General features: G+C 56.1%; 2 protein-coding genes and 1 long non-coding RNA gene across 9 annotated transcripts in view; 1 reads left to right on the forward strand and 2 right to left on the reverse strand.

Moving 5' to 3' along the window:
* Positions 1 to 4603, reverse strand: MFSD10 (major facilitator superfamily domain containing 10). 5 transcript variants are annotated; one of them, XM_031010157.3, is made up of 13 exons: positions 4112 to 4603; positions 3176 to 3367; positions 2990 to 3086; positions 2527 to 2630; positions 2041 to 2199; positions 1792 to 1953; positions 1486 to 1594; positions 1266 to 1377; positions 996 to 1104; positions 816 to 906; positions 668 to 715; positions 502 to 591; positions 1 to 394 (listed from the first exon to the last, which is right to left on the reverse strand). In XM_031010157.3, the coding sequence occupies exons 1-13, from the start codon at positions 4601 to 4603 to the stop codon at positions 279 to 281; spliced, it is 1881 nt and encodes a 626-aa protein (XP_030866017.2). In that variant the 3' UTR covers positions 1 to 278. The 5 variants fall into 5 exon arrangements, with proteins under 5 accessions (XP_030866017.2, XP_055240371.2, XP_063561137.1 ...); XM_055384396.2 differs by lacking the exon at positions 4112 to 4603 and adding an exon at positions 3489 to 3845; XM_063705067.1 differs by lacking the exon at positions 996 to 1104.
* LOC134758235 (uncharacterized) lies at positions 4239 to 9886 on the forward strand. Its single transcript, XR_010133198.1, has 2 exons — positions 4239 to 7505; positions 9678 to 9886. It is a non-coding gene; the product is annotated as an uncharacterized lncRNA (long non-coding RNA).
* Positions 7285 to 21569, reverse strand: part of NOP14 (NOP14 nucleolar protein) — a 24355-nt gene continuing 10070 nt past the window's right edge. Inside the window, exons 6-19 of one of the 3 annotated variants that reach the window (XR_008678895.2) lie at positions 21323 to 21445; positions 20164 to 20295; positions 18996 to 19275; positions 17340 to 17470; positions 16589 to 16674; positions 15475 to 15610; positions 14531 to 14632; positions 13474 to 13627; positions 11588 to 11747; positions 10975 to 11122; positions 8903 to 9021; positions 8562 to 8717; positions 8017 to 8306; positions 7285 to 7786 (exon numbers count right to left, since the gene is read on the reverse strand). Coding sequence is in view for 2 of the 3 variants with exons in the window: in XM_055384386.2 (XP_055240361.2) it covers positions 8207 to 8306; positions 8562 to 8717; positions 8903 to 9021; positions 10975 to 11122; positions 11588 to 11747; positions 13474 to 13627; positions 14531 to 14632; positions 15475 to 15610; positions 16589 to 16674; positions 17340 to 17470; positions 18996 to 19275; positions 20164 to 20295; positions 21323 to 21445 (1827 nt within the window). In the remaining variant the exon portion in view is untranslated. Of the gene's footprint in view, positions 8307 to 8561; positions 8718 to 8902; positions 9022 to 10974; positions 11123 to 11587; positions 11748 to 13473; positions 13628 to 14530; positions 14633 to 15474; positions 15611 to 16588; positions 16675 to 17339; positions 17471 to 18995; positions 19276 to 20163; positions 20296 to 21322; positions 21446 to 21569 lie in introns of all 3 variants that reach the window. The other 2 variants (XM_055384386.2, XM_019025181.4) reach the window with 2 other exon arrangements.

Below are 21569 nucleotides of genomic sequence, written 5' to 3' on the forward strand. Positions count from 1 at the left end.
TTGGTATAAAACAGGTGCTTTATTTCATCATCAGAAACCTGGTGCATAGTTTAAAAAACAAACAAACAGAAGCCCCGACAGCCTTGGAGTGCTGCAGCTCGGAGTCACTGAAGGAGTAAGTCTGGAGGAGCTGCCTGAGCTTCCTGCTTAGGGGCCGGCCCCCACCCACAGGGTCTCCCTGGACTGGGGGTTGTGGGGGGGGGTCAGGCAGTGGGCAGGGGCCTGACCTAGGCTCCCACTCTCTGCCTGGTGCCCACAGCCTGGGCACAGTGGCTCAGCTACTCAGCCTTGAGCGTCTGTGCCGGATAACTCAGCTTCTGCAGGAGGAAGAAGGGAAGCAAAAAGAGCCCGGACCACGTGGTGAAGCAGGCCTGGGCCCCAGCCAGCCAGTACACTGCGGAGAGACGGTGGCGTCACCCAGGCCCCGAGGGAGCTGGCACTTGGGAGGCGAGGGCAGGTGCTTGGCCCCCAGCCTGCCCCAGCACCATCCCGCGCCCTCACCTGAAGCAGCCACCAGGGGCCCCGCGGCCCTGGCCAGAGCGCCTAGGCTGCGCAGTGTACCCATGACCGTGCCCTTCTGCCCTGGTGAGCCTGTGGGAAGAGGCAGAGTCAGGCACCACTGCCCTTCTCCCGCTCAGGTGGCTTCGGCCGAGGGAAGGGGGCTCACCATAGCCAGCGACCACGGAGGACAGGCAGGGCACCACAACGGCGGCAGCTGGTGGGAGACATCGAGGAGGTGCCCGTCAGCCCAGGGGAGGGCGCATCACCCAGCCCCTGCTGCCCATCGGATCCCCTGCCAGGGCAGGGCCACTCACCAAAGGAGTAGAGCAGCAGCCCCAGGCCCAGCACGGGCAGAGAACGTCCCCAGCCGATGAGGAGGAAGGCAGGCACCAGCAGCAGGAGGGCCTGCAGGTGGGCACGGCAGCCTCAGCACAGCCCGTGCCCTGCAGGGCTCAGGGGACTGCCTGCCACCCGCTTTGGAGGGAGCCCCCTACCCGCTTCACGGCAGCAACTTCCCCGCCAGGGTGGATCCGCCGGGCATAGGCACCCTGGATGGTGGCCATGGTGAGGCCGATGAGGAAAAACATCTTCCCCTGCTGTAGGCTGGGAGCGGGTGTGTTAGTGCAGGGCACCCGGGGCAGGGCCACCCAGGGCAGGGCCAGGGCGAGAGTGGCTGCCAAGGCTTCCTGGGGATGGGGGTTGCTTCCCTGAAGCAGGGACGTTATTTCAGGGAGACAGCAGGCCGTCGCCAGATGGGGACCCACCTACTGAACTGGAAGCGCTGGTGTGTGAGGAAGCTCAGCGTGTACTCCAGGCCCGAGAACAGGAAGAGGTAGAGGAAGTAGACTAGGCCCAGGCGGCGCAGGCTGCTGAGCCCTGGGGAGAGGTGGCGCGTGCTGAGAAGGCGACCACAGCAGGGAAGGGCTCCGCCCGGGGAAGCCCAGGGGAGAGCAGCCTCCACACTTGGGTTGGTCGAGTCCTTACTGTCTCCAGAGGGTGGGTCCTGGCCACGAGCGACAGCCGAGAAGCGCAGCAGGGCCAGGGGGCTGAGCAGATCAGCCGCACCATGGAACCCCAGGGCGATAGAGGGCGCCTGTGGGGATGGCATTGGAGAGCCTGCAGGAGCGGCTGCTGGCCTGGCAACCCACGGACTGTGGCCTCAAGGGTCCCAACACCGAGAGAGCGGCCCAGCCTCCCTGGCATCTGGGGCTGGCACACAGGGGCACTTTACATCGCTATGGAACCAAGCCTCCAGCCCCTAGGCCTGTGGGTCCCAGACCACAGCCCTACCCGTTTCTCCAGGGGCAGCGTCTCTGGCAGGAAGCAGAAGATGAACAGCAGGTCGGAGGCTGCGAAGAGCAGGGCAAACCAGGGTGCCATTTCCAGGGGCAGGGAGGCTCCGAGCATAGGGCCCAGGGTGAAGCCCAGTGAGAAGGCCACCCCAATGACCGCCTAGGAAAAAGACCACCTGAGCTGCACAGGGAGACCCAGGCCCAGAAGTCACCACCAGGACCCCAAAGGCCCAGCCTGTGCACTTACCATGCCTTGACTGCGGGCCAGAGGCGAGCCCAGGTCAGCAACGATGGCCGTGGAGAGGCTGACGTTCCCTTTGCTGATGCCCCCAATCAGCCTGGAGGCCAGGAAGGCCGCAAAGCTCCGAGAAGTGGCCCAGACTGCATATGAGGTGGCCACACCCATCTGCCCAGGGGCAGGGGCCAAGAGGCAGGGGCGGTCACTTAAGGCCAGGAGTGGCTCAGAGTAGGGCTTGGCAACCCAGGCAACACCCCTCAACCCTGCCCCATTTCGAACCATCTGAGGGCCACTTGTGTTCTCAATGCCTTCCTAGGGGCCAGGAGCAGCTCCTTGAAAGCCTGGCTCTGTAACAGGAGCCACTGGTTCCCCAGAGAACCCCCTCCAGGATGCGATGAGGGCCAACAGCCACCTCCCTCTCCCCACCTAACCCCACGGGGCTACTGGTTGGGTGGGAGGAGGCTTCCCCATGGGCACCCAGGCCCAGGAACATACCAGGCACAGCAGCATCACCGGGCGCCTCCCCAAGTAGTCTGAGGTGGCCCCAGTGAGTGGCGCACACAGAAACTGCAGGACAGAGAAGGCCGAGCCAATGAGACCTGAGAGACAGATGTCACCATCATGGGGCTGCCTTGCACCACGAGCTGTGGTCTTGGGGCCCTCAAGGCCAATGTCCAGCCCCGTCCTGAGGGTCCAGTCATGCTGGGCCCTACACTCACAGGCCATGGCCCTTGAGCCGAGGGGGCCCCAATGGAGAGATGAGGAAGGATCTGAACATGATACGCGGAGGCAAGGGATCATGCCTAGAAGCCAGGACATGTGGGCAAGGGCACCAGACTGATGCCAGCCCAGGGAGTGGGAAGGGAAGGACCGAGAATTGGGGAGGGGCCTGGGCTGGACCATGTCCACCAAACATAGGACCGTAGAGAGCCCGCCAAGGGCACAGAGCCAGCCATACCTCCGAACAGGACACTGTTGTACCTCTTCTCCACTGGCATCCCGATGGCGGTGGCAAACCAGTCCACCCCGCCCTGCCAGGAGCCATAGAGGGGGTCCTAGGGGATGAGGAATCACGATAAGGGCTGGGGAGGTCTGATGGGCCTGGGGGGCAGGGGGCACTGTGGGCCGCAGGGCAAGGACTCACGTGGGCACGGCCATGGCTCTCCAACAGCCCGGGCAGCAGAGGCAGCAGCAGCGTGAAGGCCAGGAGGTCCAGCAGGAGGCCGAGGAAGACAACGGTGACCACGCGGCGCTCCGGCGGCTGCTGGTGGATGGGTGGGCGCGGGGTGCAGCCTCCACCCCCTCCCCATCCCATGGTGGGCTGCTCTGACCTGGCCTGGGTGGGGTGCGGCGGGTCGGGTTAGCGGGGAAGCCGAGTCCTCCAGGGCCTGCCATACCCCCACACCCGACAGCCGGCGAGCACCCTAAAGCGGCTGATGGCAGGGGCTCTGGCCTACCGACGCAGGGGCCGTTCTGGCCTGCGCGATGCCCCCGCCCCGACCCCAGGCAGCAGGAAACGCAGGCTTCAGGGATTGCACAAAAAATAGCCGCAAAGGCAACGGTCCTGAGAGACCAGGGTGAGCACATCGCGGACCTGGCCCCACCCCACCCCACGGCCGCGCCTCCCACGCCCTCGTAACAGCGAGAGAAAACTTGAAGCCGCGGGGAACCCGGATCCCGATCCCAACCCCAACCCCAGCCGCGATTCCGGCCCCTGGCCCGGACTCGGTCTCCCTGGCGGGGGCCATGGGGTGCACACCGGACGCGGGAGCACCCCCAACCCCGCGCGCCTCCCACTCCGCCATCCCGCGTGCGTCCCGGTCCCGCCTCCACCCCGCGCGCCCCCGGTCCCGCCCCCCACCCTGCGCGTCCCCGGTCCCGTCCCCCACCCTGCGCGCCCCTGGTCCAGCCCCACACCCCGCACGCCCCCTACTCCCCTACCCTGCGCACCTCCCACCCGCCCCACCCCCGCGTACACCGGGTCCCGTCTCCTCCCCCACCCCGCGCGTCCCCTGTCCCACCCCCAACCCGAGCGCCCCCTACGCCCCCCACCCCGCGCGCCCCCGGTCCCGCCCCGCACCTGCCGCGGCTGCGCGCTCGGGACGGACGGTCGCACAGACACGGAACACGGCGCCAGGCACGCCGCCAGGGGCGGGACGGCCACGCCCGGCCACGCCACGCCCCGGAAGTGACGAACATCTCTGCCCGTTCTCTTCCGGCCGGAGGCAGTGGCGGGGTTCTCGCCGGTCCTGCGGGTCGCTGCTCGGCTGTGGGTTAGTAGCACCCTGAGCGGAGCGGAAGAGCTGCCCGCCGCCGCGTAACCCCGAGGCCGAGACTCCCGGCCTGGCCTCCTTGGGCCCACGACGCCTGCCCCGCGGAGCGGACCCATGGGCCTGAGGTTTGTGTGCGGGGCCTCAGGCGAGCGCTGGCGCAGCCTGTCCCCCATCCTCTGCGCCCTGCGGGCCTGGCCCTCCCCGTGGAAGGACCGCGGGCTTCGGGGCCCCACGCTGGGGGGCTGACTCCTGCCACATACACAGCGGTGGCCGCGGGCCTGGGGCGGCAGCACAGCCATTCTGCTCGGGCTGCGTGAGCTGACCCCGCTCTCTGTGCACCTACTTTTGCTGCGTTTGGTGCTGAGCCTGAAGTCCCAGGACAGGCGGCTGAGGGGGTAAGATGGTGTGAATTGGGTGGGCAGAGACAACTGAAAGCCATAGGACCCGGTTGGCACCTTTTTGGCCTCCTGGGCCTTTGCCTGCAGCCCCGCTCCCTGGGTCACCCGAAGGAGGAGCTGGCGCTCTTTCCGGGCGCAGAAGCACCCGACCCACGCTGGAGGAAACGGTCCCCCTGGGCAGGAGAAGCTTTGGGCCTGGCTGGAGCACACTCACGGAACCACGCCAACGCCTGGCCTGTAGCCAGCTCCCACCTCCCCTCCCACCTTCTAAAATGCTTGCGGATCTCTCGTGGCCGACCCTAACCAGATACACATGGGGAAAGGAATCAGGTGGCACACACACTGCCTTTACTCCATAGAGAACTTCCAATTGTGGGTAAGAACAAAGCCCCACCTCTGCCTAATAGATGCAGTTTTCCACCTGCAGCCAAAAAGACAACCTGTTACTACCTTTTTCCCCAGAGGACAGGTATCTCTATGAAACTGCCATTGCAAAATTTGCCGACAGTGAGATAACCAGCTCCATCTTGCTTCTAACCTCCATGCCCTCCTTGTTTATTGCTGCGCGCAGGTTGAACTGTGGGAGGAACTTAGTTTAAAACAAAGATGATAACAGCCCTTTCCCAAAAGAAACCTTTCCTGGGGACTAGCCTGCTTTTGTGGGACCAACAGATTAGCCACAAGATTAGAAACTACGGTTGAAGAGTCACGCAGCTGGAGGCTACAGGATTCTGACCCTCCCCAAACTGCTCCTGGCGATAACATGACCATCGTAAAGCCTAAGATCAGCACTTGATGGGTCGCCTGGCACCACCCAGGCTCATCTGATGTTGTGGCACCCAGGAACTGACTCAGTGCGAAAACAACAGCTTCGAACTCCCTAGGATTTCATGTCTGACCTGACCAATGGGTACTTCTGACTCACTGGCTGCCCCCCACCCACCAGCTTATCTTTAAAAACTCCAAACCCCAGATGCTCAGGGAGACCGAGTAATAATAAAACTCCAGTCTCCCACACAGCTAGCTCTGCGTGAATTACTTTTTCTCTGTTGCAAATGCCCTTTCTTGATAAATTGGCTGTCTAGTAACAGGGAAGGTGAACCCATTGGGCAGTTACACTTCTGTCCACCCTTCCAGCTGGATCACGCACCCTCTTCAATGACATGACACGCAGCTAGGGTTGTATGAGCTTGCTGCCGGCACCTTCCGTCTTGGATCGCATAGCAAGGCCTCAACGGACAGCCAGGTGCCTGGTCCGGTCCCACTTTTTTTTCTGTCCTGTTCTCGTTTCCTCTTTGCTTGGCCCAAGAGGGTTGGGCCAGGGTCCTGAGTGCAAGGGCTTGGCTTGAATTAAAGTGGCAGTAGCCGTGTGGCAGAGAAAATTCGTAGATGGGTGAAATCCTGCAGCTGTTGATGTTAACAGCATCCTGGGCCTACACAGAGACAAAGTGTATATAGACAGCCAGCCTACTTGGTGGATGTGACAACCCCAGACTCTTCTAGATTTGTGGATCCATGCACCTGCCAGACCTGTCTCTGAGCCATCTGGGGAGGCTGGGTAAGATTCCCCCGTCAGGGCCTGAGCCTCATCTCCAAGCTGCTGGCTTCAGCCCAGCTGCCACCAGCGCTGTCTCTGTCTTGCGCTTTCCAGAGGGAGACTGACTCATTTTGAGCTCGAGGCCTACCAGGCAGCCCAACCGCGGCAGTAACTGCCTCTCACACTGAGGATGGCTCATGCTCTGGTCCAGCCATGGCTTGAACACCTCCCAACGAGAACAAAGCCAGATTCATTCTCCCCAGCGTCTTCCTTGCTCAAAGATCCTACACACCGTTAGAAGCTGGAACTGGGTCCTTGTTACCTTCCTCACCTCCCCAGTCCTAGTCTGGTTAATCCTCACATCTCACCACGGTCACCGTGGCTAGATGTGACCCAGCGATGCTTCATGCACGTGCTAGGGCAGCCTGGGCAGGGCTGGTCACTGCGATCTCATGAGGTGTGAACTTGACCCCGGGCTTCTTTCCTGGGATGCCAGCTAAGGACACAAGTTCCGTGTTTACCCTGGCTTGTAGCCCGGCAGGGGCTCTGTCATCCCCTGAGGAATGCCTCGGCCTGCAAGACCGCATACCGCATTGGAACAGGGAAACCACCTACTTCAGCACCTCCCTCAGCAAGGTGGCAGGTCCCAACAAGCCTTGCACCATGAGGAAGTGGCAGTGGCATTCGGGATATGGCTCCCTGGCCAGCTTGTGAAGTTCAAGGGGCTCATTACTTCTTACAGCTCAGCCCCTCCCGGGTCCAGCACACCTGAGGGCTGACCTCCCTCTTGATTAGTGCAGGGGAAAAGCACTTTAAAAAGCTGTGTCATGTGTAACTTGCGCATCTTCTGATTCTGACCTGAAACTGCATCCCAGGTCGGCACAGACGCAACCCAGTCTCCTCCCACCTCCTAGAGTGCAGTGTCCTGAATGGAGGACCCCAGCACACAGAAGCATCCACTGAAGGACGTAAGTAGGACAAGGCCAACTGTGGCTGTTCCAGCAGAGGGACTGTGGGTGATGTTTCCCTTCTCTGATTTCTAAGATATCTGCAAACTTGTTTCATTTATAATTGAAAATACAATTTGCATAACAACAGTAAATTCTACACATGAAGGCAAACGTCCGTGGTTGACAGAAATTACACTGGCCAGAATCCCCAGTCCCCATGAGGCTTGTCCAGACGCAGTGAACCAGTCGCAGCTGACAACACACAGACCATTCCCGATCCCAGAGGTGCATTTCAGGATTCATTCTATTTCATCAGGTGATGTTTTAACAGAACAAAACCGCAGGCAGCGGGCAGGGGGAGCTGGAGGTTGGAATCACACCAATATAGCATTATTACTCTAAAAAAATTACTTTTTTGGCTGGGTGCTGTGGCTCACACCTATAATCCCAGCACTTTGGGGTGCCAAGGCAGGTGGATCACCTGAGGTCAGGAATTCGAGACCAGCCTGACCAACATGGAGAAACCCCGTCTCTACTAAAAATACAAAATTAGCTGGGCATGGCGGCACATGTCTGTAATCCCAGCTACTTGGGAGGCTGAGGCAGGAGAATCACTTGAACCCAGGAGGTGGAGGTTGTGCCATTGCACTCCAGCCTGGGCAACAAGAGCAAAACTCCGTCTCAAAAAAAAAAAAATTTTTTTTTTTTAAGCGACACGGTCTTGCACTGTGGCCGAGGCTGGAGTGCAGTGGCTCAATCACGGCTCACTGTAACCTTGGACTCGGCTCAAGCAGTCCTCCTGCTTCAGCCTCCCGAGTAGTTGGGACTACAAGTGCGTGCCACCACACTTGGCTAATTTTTATATTTTTTTGGTAGAGACGGGGTCTTCCTGTGTTGCCCAGGCTGGTCTCGAACTCCTGGGCTGAAGCAATCTTCCCGCCTTGGCTTCCCAGAGGGTTAGAATTGCAGATGTGAGGTAATGTCCAGTATTTCCTTGCCTTATTTATAAAATGTAATTTATTTTTTGAACTTTTTCCTCTTCAGAGCCTTCCATTCGCCTTCCTGTGTAGCCAGGCTGTTAAAAAGCTGCTTTACTTTCCGCTTTCTTTCCGCATCCCTAAAAGAAACGAAAGGCAAATGCCCATTTTTGGATTAGTTCTTGGAGAGCGTCTTGCCCTCTCTCTCCCACATCAGAACCACATTAGCCACCGTGGCCACGTTCAGTTCAAACGGGGAAGCGAACCTGCCTGGCTCCAACCCCCAGCCAGAGCCAAGGCTGTGGGATGCCAGGTGCCCAGTGCTCTGCCCAGGGCCACACAGCACCAAAGCTGAGTGACACCACAATCGTGTCGCACACACACGTCCCCCTCACCGTTCCATGATTTCTGAGAGTTGCATCCTCGCCAGGAACTGATTGTCCTTGCGGATTTCTCGAACGGCCCCTTTAAATTCACGCTTGTGTTTGTGGATCAGCCTCTTCCTTTCCTGTTCCTCCTTACTACTGCCTTGTTTTCTCCCAAACTCGAGGCTACAATCAGAAAGCCACTGTTAAGGAAGCAAGATTGTCTGTCCCCACCTCTCAGCCAGAGCCTGCTTGGGAGTGTGGCTTCACTCCGTAGTCATCTGCTCAAATGCAGAACTGGCAGACGCCCCCCGTCAGCTCCCACTGAGCCCACAGCCCTGGCCTCCCAGGGAGATGCTGCCAGCACCCACACTTTGACCAGCCGGGGCGTGAAAAGCTTCAGTGGGACAGGCTTGCTCTTCTCACAGGTCAGTGGCCGGCAGAGCTGCTTCTGGCTTTCCATTTCGGTCAGTGTGCTCTGACACAGCTCCTGAAAAACACGAAATCCCCGACTCTGCGATGACTCACCTGCTGCGTGCCCTGAGCTCCACGCACGGGTTCTGCCGTGTCAAGGCAGCGTGAGGACAGTGCTGCGAGCTCCCTGCAGAAGGATGGTGCCCTTGCTGTGCGCCTACCGGTGGGCGGGGGGGTAAGCCAAGGCTGTGGCTGCTCAAGGCCTGGCACAGCCGGAACGAAGTAAAGCCACTGTCTTCTTGAAGAGGGAGGGCTGTGGGCTGGCCCCTGAGAGCACTCTCTGAAAGGAGGGGACTTGGGGAGTTGGAGATCACCATAGCCTGTGCTCCTCAGAGCCAGAAACGTCAACAGAACCCCCCTTTCCCAGACAAACTTGGCACGTAAGGCCATGAGCCACTTGCTTCGTGAGAAGGCTCACAAGAGAAACCCTTTCTGCCGCGGGGGGCCGTGTGCATGCTAGAGCCCAGTGTGCAAACTGACGCTGGGGGCTAGGCGGGGCAGGGTTTCCACCAGTCTTGGCAGTTTGACCTTATTTTCAAGCCAACAGAACCAGATGGTTAAGACCCACTTTCACCAAGACCTTGGCTTCCAGAAGAGTTGGCTGGTGGCTTCTGAGGAATCTCCCGAAAGGCAGTTCACTGAGGTTGGTCCTACCCGCTTTCTCCTGCACAGGTGTGTCCTGGAACCCTGGCTGCACCCACAGACACAGCCACTCCTGGGCCCATGTGGATGGAACCTTTGAGTGCCGGAATGCCTCGTCTCCATGGAGACCAAACTCAAGGGCCTGACTGGCCCAGTCTACCGAGACCACGAGCCCTGCTGTGCCCCTCGGCCAGGCCAACCCAAATTCTTTTAAATAAAAGGCACAAGCCACAGCCACACCAGCAGGAAGTGGATACAGGGTAAGGGGCAGGGCTCACATCTCATCCTCATCAGCCTTTGACCAGGCGACGGAGTCTGTGATAGCTAGCTTATCTGCTCTATGCTCCAGGGACCTGGCCGGAACGGGCCGAGTTGCTGTCCTCATGGAACTCTCATCCTAGTGGGGCAGAGACAAGGACGGTGTAACGTGCCCGGGGGTCAGCACCACAGACAAAACGCAGGGAGCACGGCACAGTGTGGGCCAGGGAAGGCCTGGCTTCCCAAGGGTGTGGGCGTGAGCAGCATGGCTGTGGGGAGTTCCAGGTGCAGAGAAGAACTACTCCAGAGACGAAGCCAGGCCTGCGAGGAGGCCGGAGCGCATGAGGGGAAGGCACGAGGCAATGCTGCCAGGGCTGTGCTGGTGGTGCGGGGCAGTCCTGTGGGGGTAGCTGCGGACATGGCACTGATGCCTTCGGCTCCAGCAGCATCCTGGGCTGGTGCGGGCCAATAAGGGGCAGGGTTGGGGCAGGATGAAAGCCACAAGCCACAAGCCGCAAGCCACAGCCATGTCAAGCAGGAAGTGGATGCAGGGTACAGCCTGTCAGGGTCAGGGTGAAAGGCAGGGAGGCGGGTAGGCCATAGGTGAATTTGGAGCAGCCTGTAGAGGACAGGATGTGCCATCAAAGACTTGTTCTTGGGTCCAGCTAAGACTGTCCCTTGGGGCTTCCTGTCACCTTGTGCAGGATAGTGAGACCATCCTTGGAAAACCCATCGGGACTGCAGAGCGCAGCTCAGAGCTGACTTTCCAGGCCTGGCAGGGGCTGACCCCTGGGCGCTGGTGCACCCTCCGTGCGGCCTCTTGGAGGAAGCACACAAGGCGACAGTTCCCAGCTGCCGCCTGAGATGCAGCATCTGCTTTACTCCAGCCCAGCACTGCTCACCGTCACTGCCCACTCTTATGATTTTACTTCCCTTCATGTTTGGGATTTTGCAAAGATGGTGTTGACTTACAGCTGCAGCATCAAATGACTGACTGCCACCAGCTTGGCCCCAGCTCAGGGACATGTCTGAGCCCAGGCAGAGCACCCTAGTGGCCGGGAAGCCTCACCTGGAGCTCCTGCGGGTGGCTGCAGTCCGCCAGGTGATCCGTGAGGAGGGCTCGGAGAGGCCCCGTGATGGCGTGGAAGGATGGCAGGGACCCGTACATGAGCACGCAGCGCTTCAGCAGGGCCAGGCCCACAGCCAGGCAGGACAGTCTGTGAGGGCAGGAGGCAAGAGGAGGTCCAACTTGTTCTATTTGTCACTGACAAAACCAATAACGTGGCAAAAATGAACTTCCCCACTTCCACTAGGCTGAAAAATCCAATGTGGCCACCTTGGCCGGCCAGGGTTGGGCCCATGCAACCATGGGCAAGGTAGGCTCAGGGTCAGGCCTAACGCAGGAGGGAAGGCTGTGGGAACCGCAGCGCCAGCTGGGATGGGGCGGCTCCATTTTTGGTTCCAAATTATGATTTGTGAAATCAAGCAAATGTATTTTGAAAATGAAAAGAAAAAGGGACAGCAAGCCAACATGCCTCAGAAAGAAGGCTTTCGGCCTCCATCAAACCAAACAGCCGGGCGGCAAGTTCGCTAAGAACAGCACATCAGAAAGCATGAGTGGCTTCTCCTGCCTCTGGGGACGCTGTAGGGCACAGGCCCCAAAGCGGGGTCCCCTCACATACCGGATGTGATTGGCCTCTGTCGAAGTCGGGGCCCTCAGTCTATTCGCCCAGCGGAGGGAGAGGCTGCTCTGCTGCCACGTGGCCACATCCTCTCTAGCAGACACCACGAGCAGTTCCGAGTTCTTCCCACGCGCTCTGAAAGGGTGCACCAGAGTGGAACCTGAATTCCAAGTGCGACAGGACAGAGATGGCCTGAACGTTACTGGGCTCCCAGCAGGCTCTGTGGCACCGAGCCTGTGGAAGTTCACCCTCTAACAGACGCACACCGATTTTTATGTTTCTGGGTTGTGCCAGACACTGAGGGTTTCAGCGTGGGCAGGGACACCTCAGGGGAGGGGAAAAGCTTTGGCAGGGGGCGCGGTGAGAGCCAAAAGCCTGATCCTGCCTGAGAGGCCTGCTGGCCACAGACCTCCCAGGGCCTACTAGGCACACATGGGGCTGATGAGGCAGGTGCTCAGGCCACATCCAGGAACAGACTGAAGTCCCTGCCCGTCGGGGAGACAGGCAGTGCACAGCACCCAGAGGAGCAAATGGACCAGACAGAACACGAGAAAGGAAAGCGGAGGGGCAGGAGGGAGACAGGAGAGTCAGTCGGGGGTGACGGTGCAGGGCGGGAGAGGCCTGAGGGGCAGACGTCAGCAAAGGCCTGTAGGGCGTGCAGGAGTCAATTCACTCGCCACGGAGAAGGGCAATCCAGGCCGAGGGTGTGGCTACACGGGGAGGGGTGGAGAGTGGGTACAGTGGGGCAGAGGTGCCGGGCCAAGCGAGAGGGAAAGGCGTGGGTCAGGCCCCGCCCCACACTTCCCCAAAGCCGAGATGCCCGCCCCTTCCCTGACTCCACCTGTGCCCAGCCTGTTCCGTCGCAGCCCTTCACACGTGGGACTGCAGCTATCTACAGGTGGCTCTCCCCGAGGCAGGGAGCATGCGGGCGGCCGCGCCCCTCTGGCGCCCAGCACCCAGCCTGACAGACAGGAGCCTCGGGAGCCAGGTGGTGGCAGAATGGGAGCACTGAACCGGAAGAGTGGCCCAGACCCCTCTTGGAAGGGACTCTGCTGGTGGTGTGAATGACGCCACAGCACCTGCTCCTCAGGTCAGTCCCCTGGACATGCAGGCACTTAGCACTGCACGGTGAGCTGGAAATAGAGGATGGGGGTCTGAGCCTTGAGGTCCAACCTCTGGTCAGGCTGGGAGAGGCATCCACAGACATGGAAGAGCTCAGGAAGAGGCTATGCAGCTCCTCACCCCCCAGAGGGAAGCAGCAAGTGCTGAGGAAGCATCCAGGAGCAGAGCTGGCATCAGGGGAAGGGGGAGGAGCACAGGGGCTGGGGTGAGGGCCCAGGAGGGCAGCCAGTGTGCAGACTGCTCCTCATCCCAACACTGCTCTTGCCACCCTCGCTCCTGAATTCAGAGCGTTAAGAGAAGCGACACAGCAGCGCAGCCTGTGTGAGCTGCACGAGAACTTTCACGCTGCCTTGTCGTCACGTGAGAAAAAGTAAAAAGTTCGATTGATTTTAACAATAGACCTTATCTAACCCCAAATACCAAAATATTATGATCTTAACACGTAATACAAAAAATTAAGATATTTTAAGTATTTCTGGCACTAAGTCTTCGCCACTTGGGCATATGTCACAGGTAGGGTACGTCTCAGTTCAGACTCTGGCCCCTGGCAACCACGCTGGACAGCTCAGGTCACCGGTAGCACTGCTTTTCCCCACGTGGCGCGCGTGCACACGCTCACACAGAGGGACAGACAGTGCGGCGGGTGGCAGGTTGTGTGTTTCCTCTACTTTCGCATATTCTAAACTCTCTACAATGAGTATGAACTACTTAAAAAAACTCTAAAGTATAAAATATTTGTAGGAACCTCCCTCAAATCAACTCACCTTGGCTTGCTTTGTTTGGAGTTGCTATGTAAAGAATCCCAAGAAGAAAATTAATAAGCTCAGGTATAAACCTCTGGGACAAAGCCACATACTCCAGGAACAGGCAGCACACGAACAGGCCCTTCACCACGTCCTGGAGGGACAGGATGGGGCACTGGAAAGGAACATACTGGGGGTTACTGTCCTGGGACGATGTCATGCCATGCTAGGCCGACCACCGGGCTTCCCTGATGAACCACGCACCCCACTGAGCTTCACAAGTACAGAGGGAACCCCCGCACCTTATAGCAGTGTCGAGAGGATCAAATGAGATGAAAACAAGATAAAGAGCTTTAGTGATTTTTTTTTTTCCCAACATGGAGTTTCACTCTTACCACCCAGGCTGGAGTGCAATGGCACAATCTCGGCTCACTGCAACCTCCACCTCCCGGGTTCAAGTGATTCTCCTGCCTCAGTCTCCCGAGTAGCTGGGATTACAGGCATGTGGCACCACACCCAACTAATTTTTGTATTTTTAGTAGAGACGGGGTTTCGCCATGTTGGCCACGCTGGTCTTGAACTCCCGACCTCAGGTGATCCGCCCGCCTCAGCCTCCGAGAGTGCTGGGATTACAGGCGTGAGCCACCGCGCCTGGCCAGAGCTATACTGATTATAAAGTTCCTTCCACCCATACAGAGCGTACGATTACTGGACTAAGCATGTACCAATCACATGCCTAATAAAGAGAAAGGATCAGCTTGAACTTTTTAAGCCAAAAAGGGAACAAAAGCCCTTATCATCACACTGGATAACTTCACCACTAACTTGAAAGGTTGTTTTCTGGGGTAGCACCATCTGTAACCTTCAGTTGCCAAACCAGGCCCTCCCACTCCCACCCACATCTGGGGCTGCTCGAGCCGGGGCTCTTTTAGATGGGCCCTCTTAGGCCTAACCGCGGTGCTCGGTCTCTGCAGCCCTTAAACAGCCACACTCATGTTCCACAAGGCCCTGAGGGGCTGTGGCTCCGGCCACCCGTGGTGCAGCAGGCCGGCCCCTGCCGCATGTGGAGAGAACGCACCTTGGTGAGCAGCTGACTGAGGCACACGAGGGCAGGGGTCACCACTGGGTGCCAGAAGTCAGAAGTTGGAAATAGCAGCCCAGTGATTTTCAAATAAATGAGCTGGAAGGAAAGTGTTACCACAGGTTAAAGAAGGTAAATGAAGTCCATCCATATGCCCTCCCTGCAAACACTCGGGAGCCAAGAACAGGATCTGGGGAGGAGAGGGTGCATCTCCTTGGCCCAGAGCTCTGGCCTCAGTGTCACAGAACACATGTCCAACCACCGTGGGTCAACCAGCTAAACGTGCAGTGAGGACACTGAGGCCCATGAAGACTTCAAAGCAGTCAACAATGGTTATAGACACGGGCTCAGATCACGTTTTGGGGAGTTGATTAAAAATCACTAACCTAAGTCCTACATTTTTAAGCTGCTGCTAACTATTGTGAATCCATTTCAACACAAACATCAGGCAACAGAATAAAGAGCGTATCCCAGCAAGTATTTCCTTAAAGTTACTAAAGCTGAAAATACAGCACGAGGCTGTCATAAAATTGTTAAAAATCTCAGAGCGTTCAAATGTCTCCCAACCTTTGAATAACACAGAAACCGAGACCAATTTAAACCAGCCCACAGGCTTGGGCCCTTAAGGACAATACCGTGGTTCTATTTGCCTTCCAACGTTTTTGTCAGTGGACCAAATACGGCACCATTCACGTGGAATCAAACCAGAATCTCCCTGCACGACCCACACGTTAGTCCATGGCTAGTGGAGGAGCGCCCTCCCCTCCCAGGCTCGCTGCCATGCACTCTCACTCCAGATCACCCTCGCTGCCGTGCGGCTCACTCCACAACACCCTGGAAGCACAGGGTACAGCCAAGAGCATCGTACCCGTCGTCCACCTTCTGTGATGCCAAACAGAACTTCTGTGGCAGGGGCAGTGCCTAGACTGAACTCTGCTTACCACGTCCAACCCTGGCAATGCCGCCCGGCCTTTGGTCTCAATCATTTCTTCCATCTCGTGCATCGCATCTCGGAGAACAAATTTGATAGCGTCACTTGCAGATTCAGGAAACATCTGGCAAAGATGATATAAGTGCCTGTTAAGCAGAAATGTAAAGTCAGGAGAGAATGACTTTAGATAAGAAACACAGAAAAACCCTGCAAGCCACTTTCCTATGAAGTCACCTGTTGACTGAGCAAGTAAGAACTGGATGAATCCGCTTTTTCTAACAGCATTCTTAAGAGTCTACACTCACTTCTGCCATTTCCTAAAAACTCGGCCATAACATTATGGACTGGAGGTGGTGGGACAAACAGCTCGATTTGTGGTACAGACGTTGTTGGGGGCACTGCTCTGTGTGGCAGCTGCAGCTGACAGCTCCGAGGCACTTTCCATATTAACTCATTTATTCCTCACGACAGGTACTTCTTTGATAGTGCCTCCATGCATGCAGAAGATGACGTGCAGAGCTCCGCGCGGCACAGGGCAGGAAGCTGGTGTGCACTCTCATGGATCCGAAGCCAACACACGCCTCTCAACTGAGAACTCTGCCCCTCTGGCATTCTTCCAGCCACCAGCCCTGGGGGCCAGGAGCCACCGAGTGGGTCACACAGGCTTAGAGGGCAACGAGGGCAGGAGCTCGCCCTGGCAGTCCCCATGCAGACAAGAGGGACACACTCCCTGGCATGCAGAGCCACCCAACTGGGTTTCACTGAAGGGTGAGGGGCGGGGTGTCTACCGTGCTTTCCAAATACCGCTCAATCACCCAGAGCTTGAAACTTACAATGAGCCACCCCATCCCAGCCACAAATCTAAAGGGGTTCACTTGTTTCAAAATCAACTTGTTTGTGGTTAAAAGTCAGTCCCAGCTCTACAGTGGCTGGAGCGGCACGTGTGAGAAGCCGGCTTGCGCTGTGAGGCTCACAAGCCCTGGGTGACCACCTGCCCACTTGGCGTGCTGACACCATCATTCTACCTACCTTAGTAACTCTGGAATGTATTTTTATGATTCTAAATGGGAGAAAAATTGTTCTGCTTAACCCCACATCCCAGATGACACACCATTTTTACTTACACAACCAACTTATCAATTACTCTGAGGTCTGGTGGGTCATCTGTAGCCAAATCGCCAACGTATTCCAAAAGAAAGCCGAACAGTTTCTGCAGGAACATGAATTGGGAAATAAAGCTCAGTGCTCAGCACCAAGAACAAAGCCACAGGCACACAGCTTCTGGATCATGTACATTCTGGTGACAACCAGGTGGGGCAGGGGAGCCCAGGGTTACAGACACGAGCAGCCTTCTAACAGGCAAGCAAATACACTGCTAGAACTTGCTAAGCACTAGAAGGTATGGGGGGAAAAAGCTAAGGGTGAGGCGCATCCTTCTATATAACAGCTGACAACACATCACTAGGAAAGCACGACGAGGAACACGGGCAGCATGGCGTCCTCCTCAAAGGGAATATCCACCATTCACTGAAAGAGGCGCAATCACAGCCACGTATCTGCCACAGCAAAGTCTGGCTCTGCCACATGCTGGCCATGTGGACCCTAGTGTCCTCCCCTGTGAGATGAAGGTGAAGGTCCCCATGCCTGCCTCTGGCTGGGTCTGGCACGAGGCCTAGAGAGGGGCCAAAGCCAAGGGAGGCCTCTGCCGGTGCCATACCAAGTACTCCCAGCCATCATCATAGGTAACCACGTGACAGGCTGGCCCCATCTGGCCTGAGGCACACATGGCCGTTGCACAACTTCACACAATTCCGGCATTCATATACGGGGCTATGCTGACACTCCCAGCGCTCCACATACACTCAATCCACGTACTTCTAATTGTGCTTTGTTTCCTTCTGCGAGACTCGGGTGGTTGCACTTCTGAATTCTCTCCACCACCAAAAGCTGCTCCTCCATCGATCTTCCTAACAACAGAGATCTCAGTTCCTCATAGGATTCAGGGGCTATCAAAAACACAAAACATACTGCACATTTAACATCTATATATATGTATATATATTTATTTTTGAGATGGAGTCTCGCTCTGTTGCCCAGGCTGGAGTGCAGTGGTGCAATCTCAGCTCACTGAAACTTCCGCCTCCTGGGTTCAAGCGATTCTCCTGCCCCAGCCTCCTGAGTAGCTGGGATTACAGGCACTCGCCACCATGCCCGGCTAATTTTTGTATTTTCAGTAGAGACAGGGCTTCACCGTGTTGGCCAGGCTGGTCTCGAGCTCCTGACCTCAGGTGATCCGCCTGCCTAGGCCTCCCAAAGTGCTGGGATTACAGGCATGAGCCACCGCACCTGGCCCACATTTCATATTTAAAATGAGAATTACTTACATGTCTGCTGACAGAGAGGTAATTTTATATAACTATTCTACTTCACGATCACAACAAACCCACCAGCGTTTGCTCTGGTACACCTGGAGGGGTCTCAGCCATCCTGACCTGGGCTGTCAGGTGCGATCACGCACCTGGGAACAGGCTAATAAGGAAATGCCCTCCCACCTTTCCTTGATTAGGAATTTGCTAAAGCACCCACAGTTTCAGAGCATCTTGGTGGCAGGGTGCTGGGTTTAGTGCCCAGACTGCTTCAGAAGGACCTGGAAGGAGCCACTGTGAGCCCAGCAGTGTCAGCTCAGGAGACTCTTGCCACCAGAGGGCACTTCACAGAGGCCAGCTTCACCACTAGCTTCTCCTCTGGAAGCGTCTGGCAGGCACAGAACAATTCGGCATTGCTTACTAGAACCTGACCATTTTTCTTTTCTTTGTTTTGAGACAGGGTCTTGCTCTGTCACCCAGGCTAGAGTGCAGTGGTGTAATCTCGGCTCACTGCAACCTCCGCCTCCCAGGCTCAAGTGATCCTCCCACCTCAGCCTCCTGAGTAGCTAGGAACACAGGCACAAGCTATTGCACCAGGCTTATTTTTTATATTTTTGGTAGAGACGAGGTTTCGCAATGTTGCCCAGGCTGGTCTCAAACTCCAAGGCTCAAGTGACCCACCCACCTTGGCCTCCCAAAGTGTTGGGATTATGGGCATCAGCCACGCACCTGGCCTGGACAATTTTTCTCCACATACTACACAAAACAACACTGTATATTCCATCTAAAATGTTACGTGGCCAAACAGGAGGCCCAGGTGGGAACATGGAAGCCTTCTCGCAGATGCTCACCCACCTCCCCAGCCCTGCCCCTCTGGTCCACCACAAGAGGCTGACCATATACTAAAAGGGAGGTGAAGGTACCACTACAGAGAGGTGCATCTGGCCCATCGGGGGCTGGCCTACAGAACCACAGTCACAAACTAAGATGACCACTGGCTCTAAGACCTGGATCAGCAGACACGGGGGTGTGTCCAGGCACTCCCAAGGGCATCCTTGGTCCCCATTCCACAAATGCAACCCCTGGGAGGGAGACGAACACACACAGCTATGGCCAGGTCATAAAGGTTATCCCAGAACCTGAGGAAACCCGCGCACTTGCCCACCTGCGAACGTGTAGGGCAGCTCGTCTCTGGTAGCTTTTCCAGCTCTTTCCTTGCCGCTTATCAACCCTTTCCCAGGAGTCTGCCTCTGCTCTTTTGCTGGCTTCTCGTTTTCTTCCTCACTCTCCACGTTGGATTCCAGGTCCGAGTGGCTATCTGGGCTGTCGCTCTCCTCTGTGTCCTCCCCGCCTGAACTGTCACCTTCTTCCTCGTTGCTCTCAGGGTCACTGGCTTCCTTGCTTTGCTCTTCCTGAACATCTTCCTCGACATTCATCTTTCCATCCTACCAAGAGCGTGGAAACCACAGGGCATAAGGACAGGCGGAGACAACGCTGGACCATCTCACAGCCACATCAAGAGGCTGCCCACATCAGTGCTTCCTACGTGGTTGCAAGGAACACAAACCTGTGTGCTCCATTTGCCCACTGGCACTAGGCCTCCTGCCCACCACCCGCTTCTAGGCTATTCGAGCCGCAGGAGCTACAGGCTGCTAGAGAACCCTGCGGCAGGATGCTGGGTGCGGTTCAGCTTTTGCCAGGGAGCAGCATGGGATCGGGATTTGAAAGGTGTACAGTGGCTGTGGGCTTTAGCACGAGGAGTGTCTACAGCACCTTCTGCTCCTCCAGGTAACCTAGTGTTTTTATCAGTATCCATTTTCCTGTGCGGATCTCTTCTGCTTGAAACCCGTCCTGCCTATTTTTCTTCCCTGGACCCTGACTGATACACTCTTAAAACGAGAAAAGGGTACCGATTTATAAAGTTCGTGAATTAAAAACTACACCAGTCATACAAACTCAATGACATCACTCAAAGAAAATTCATAACTCTAGCCTTGAGTTAGCTCCCTCGATAGTATGATGAGGTCATGCAGATAGAATCATACAGTTATTAACAAAAGTAGTTGATGTTAACCGAGTAATCAGTTTTATCTGTATTCCTTTGAGAGAGAGAGTGAGAAAGACAGAGAGCGTGAGCGAGTGCACACACTATTGTTAAAGTCTTCTCTCTAAAGTTTTAATATCTGATATACCATAAACCCCCAGATAAAGAACTTTAGAGAAACTGGTTAAAAAGATTTAAAATTCCCAACTGTAATAAATCCCTAAAATGAATATCAAAAAAGTTTTTAAATTAAAGAGAGAGAGAGAGAAAATGAAGGCCAACATCTTACTTTGTAGGAAAGCAAACACCTGTCATCTTTATCTAGCACGAAGCCATCATTCAGATCATCTGCTGACATATGTTTTGGTTTCTTAACATTTTCATCCTCATCCTTTCCAAGCATTCTTCGAAGTCTCTCAGCCTGAGCAGGAAGGAATGAGATGTCTTAGAGCACACTCTTCCAACATATGGTGAGGGGGCCGTGCAGTCCTGCCCTGGGCAGCGGGCTGGGCCTACGGTCCTCCCAGCTCTGAGGCTGGTGCATCCAGCCTGCTTTCTGCCTGCAGTTTTCAATCAGGCATGCAAACACTTGCTAAGCAGTACATTCCTCATTTAACAAAATCAACTGTTCAAACTTTGTGGCCAATACTCTCCAGTTACCAGGCAAGCCTATTATTCTGAGGTCTTCATAGCCCAATTCTGCTGGCCAGCCCCGACTGGGACTCATCACCCCCTGCACCGAGAGAAGAGGAGCCAGGACGCTAAGAGCAAGCAGCTCCACGGCCTCCACTATTTGACCACACACTGCACATGGGAAGAAGCTAGTGATGTGGTTATGTCAAAACAGCCAGCTGAGCCAGGTGTGATGGCAGCCCACACCTGTAACCCCAGCACTGTGGGAGGCCGTGGTGGGAGGATCAGCTGAGACCAGGAGTTTGAGAACAGCCTAGGCAACATAGGGAGATGCTCATCTATACAAACAATTTTTGAAAATTAGCTGGGGCCAGGCGCGGTGGCTCACACCTGTAATCCCAGCACTTTGGGAGGCCGAGGTGACTGGATCACCTGACGTCAGGAGTTCAAGACCACCTGGCCAACATGGCGAAATCCTGTCTCTACTAAAAATACAAAAATTAGCCGGGCGTGGTGGCGGGCGCCTGTAATCCTAGCTACTCAGGAGGCTGAGGCAGGAGAATCACTTGAACCCAGGAGGTGGAGTTTGCAGTGAGCCAAGATTGTGCCACTGTACTCTAGCTGGGTGACAGAGCGAAACTCTGTCTCAAAAAAAAAAAAAAAAAGGTATTCATGAATAAATATAAACTTTAAATAGACTAAAATATTCCACTGATCAAACAGAGTATTCTCTTCAGCCCATCCCGCAAAATGGAGCAGAAGGGGCTGTGGACGGACAGCAGCACAGCCCTGCTCCTGAGGTGCTGCCACCCTACCTCCAGCTTCCTGAGGCGCTCCTGCTCTTCCTTTGCCAATTCTGCCTCCGTCTTCATCCTGTTAGAGGGCTGCGCCTTCATTTCAAAGCCAAGCTCGCGAACCATCATGTCATATGCATCGGGCTAAGGTAGAAAGAAGAAATTCTTCATTTTAAAAATATATTTATTTCTAATTTTACAAAAAGAAAAGATCTAGCTTCCTGGCACATTCTAGTAATGGCTAGATAATGTTATTGAAGTAGCTAAG

This window comes from Gorilla gorilla, chromosome 3, assembly GCF_029281585.2.
Source record: "Gorilla gorilla gorilla isolate KB3781 chromosome 3, NHGRI_mGorGor1-v2.1_pri, whole genome shotgun sequence".
In the NCBI taxonomy this organism is placed as follows: Eukaryota; Metazoa; Chordata; class Mammalia; order Primates; family Hominidae; genus Gorilla; species Gorilla gorilla.

Bases quoted from the DNA above. Each gene is read 5' to 3' on its own strand.
- MFSD10 (XM_031010156.3), bottom strand. From the start codon at position 4,603: ATGGCTGTGCTGCCGCCCCAGGCCCGCGGCCACCGCTGTGTATGTGGC. The intron at 1,105-1,265 runs GTGGGTCCCCAT...ACCCGCTCCCAG, and splicing joins CAGCGCTTCCAGTTCAGTAG to CCTACAGCAGGGGAAGATGT. The intron at 716-815 runs GTGAGTGGCCCT...GTCTCCCACCAG, and splicing joins GCTGCTGCTCTACTCCTTTG to CTGCCGCCGTTGTGGTGCCC.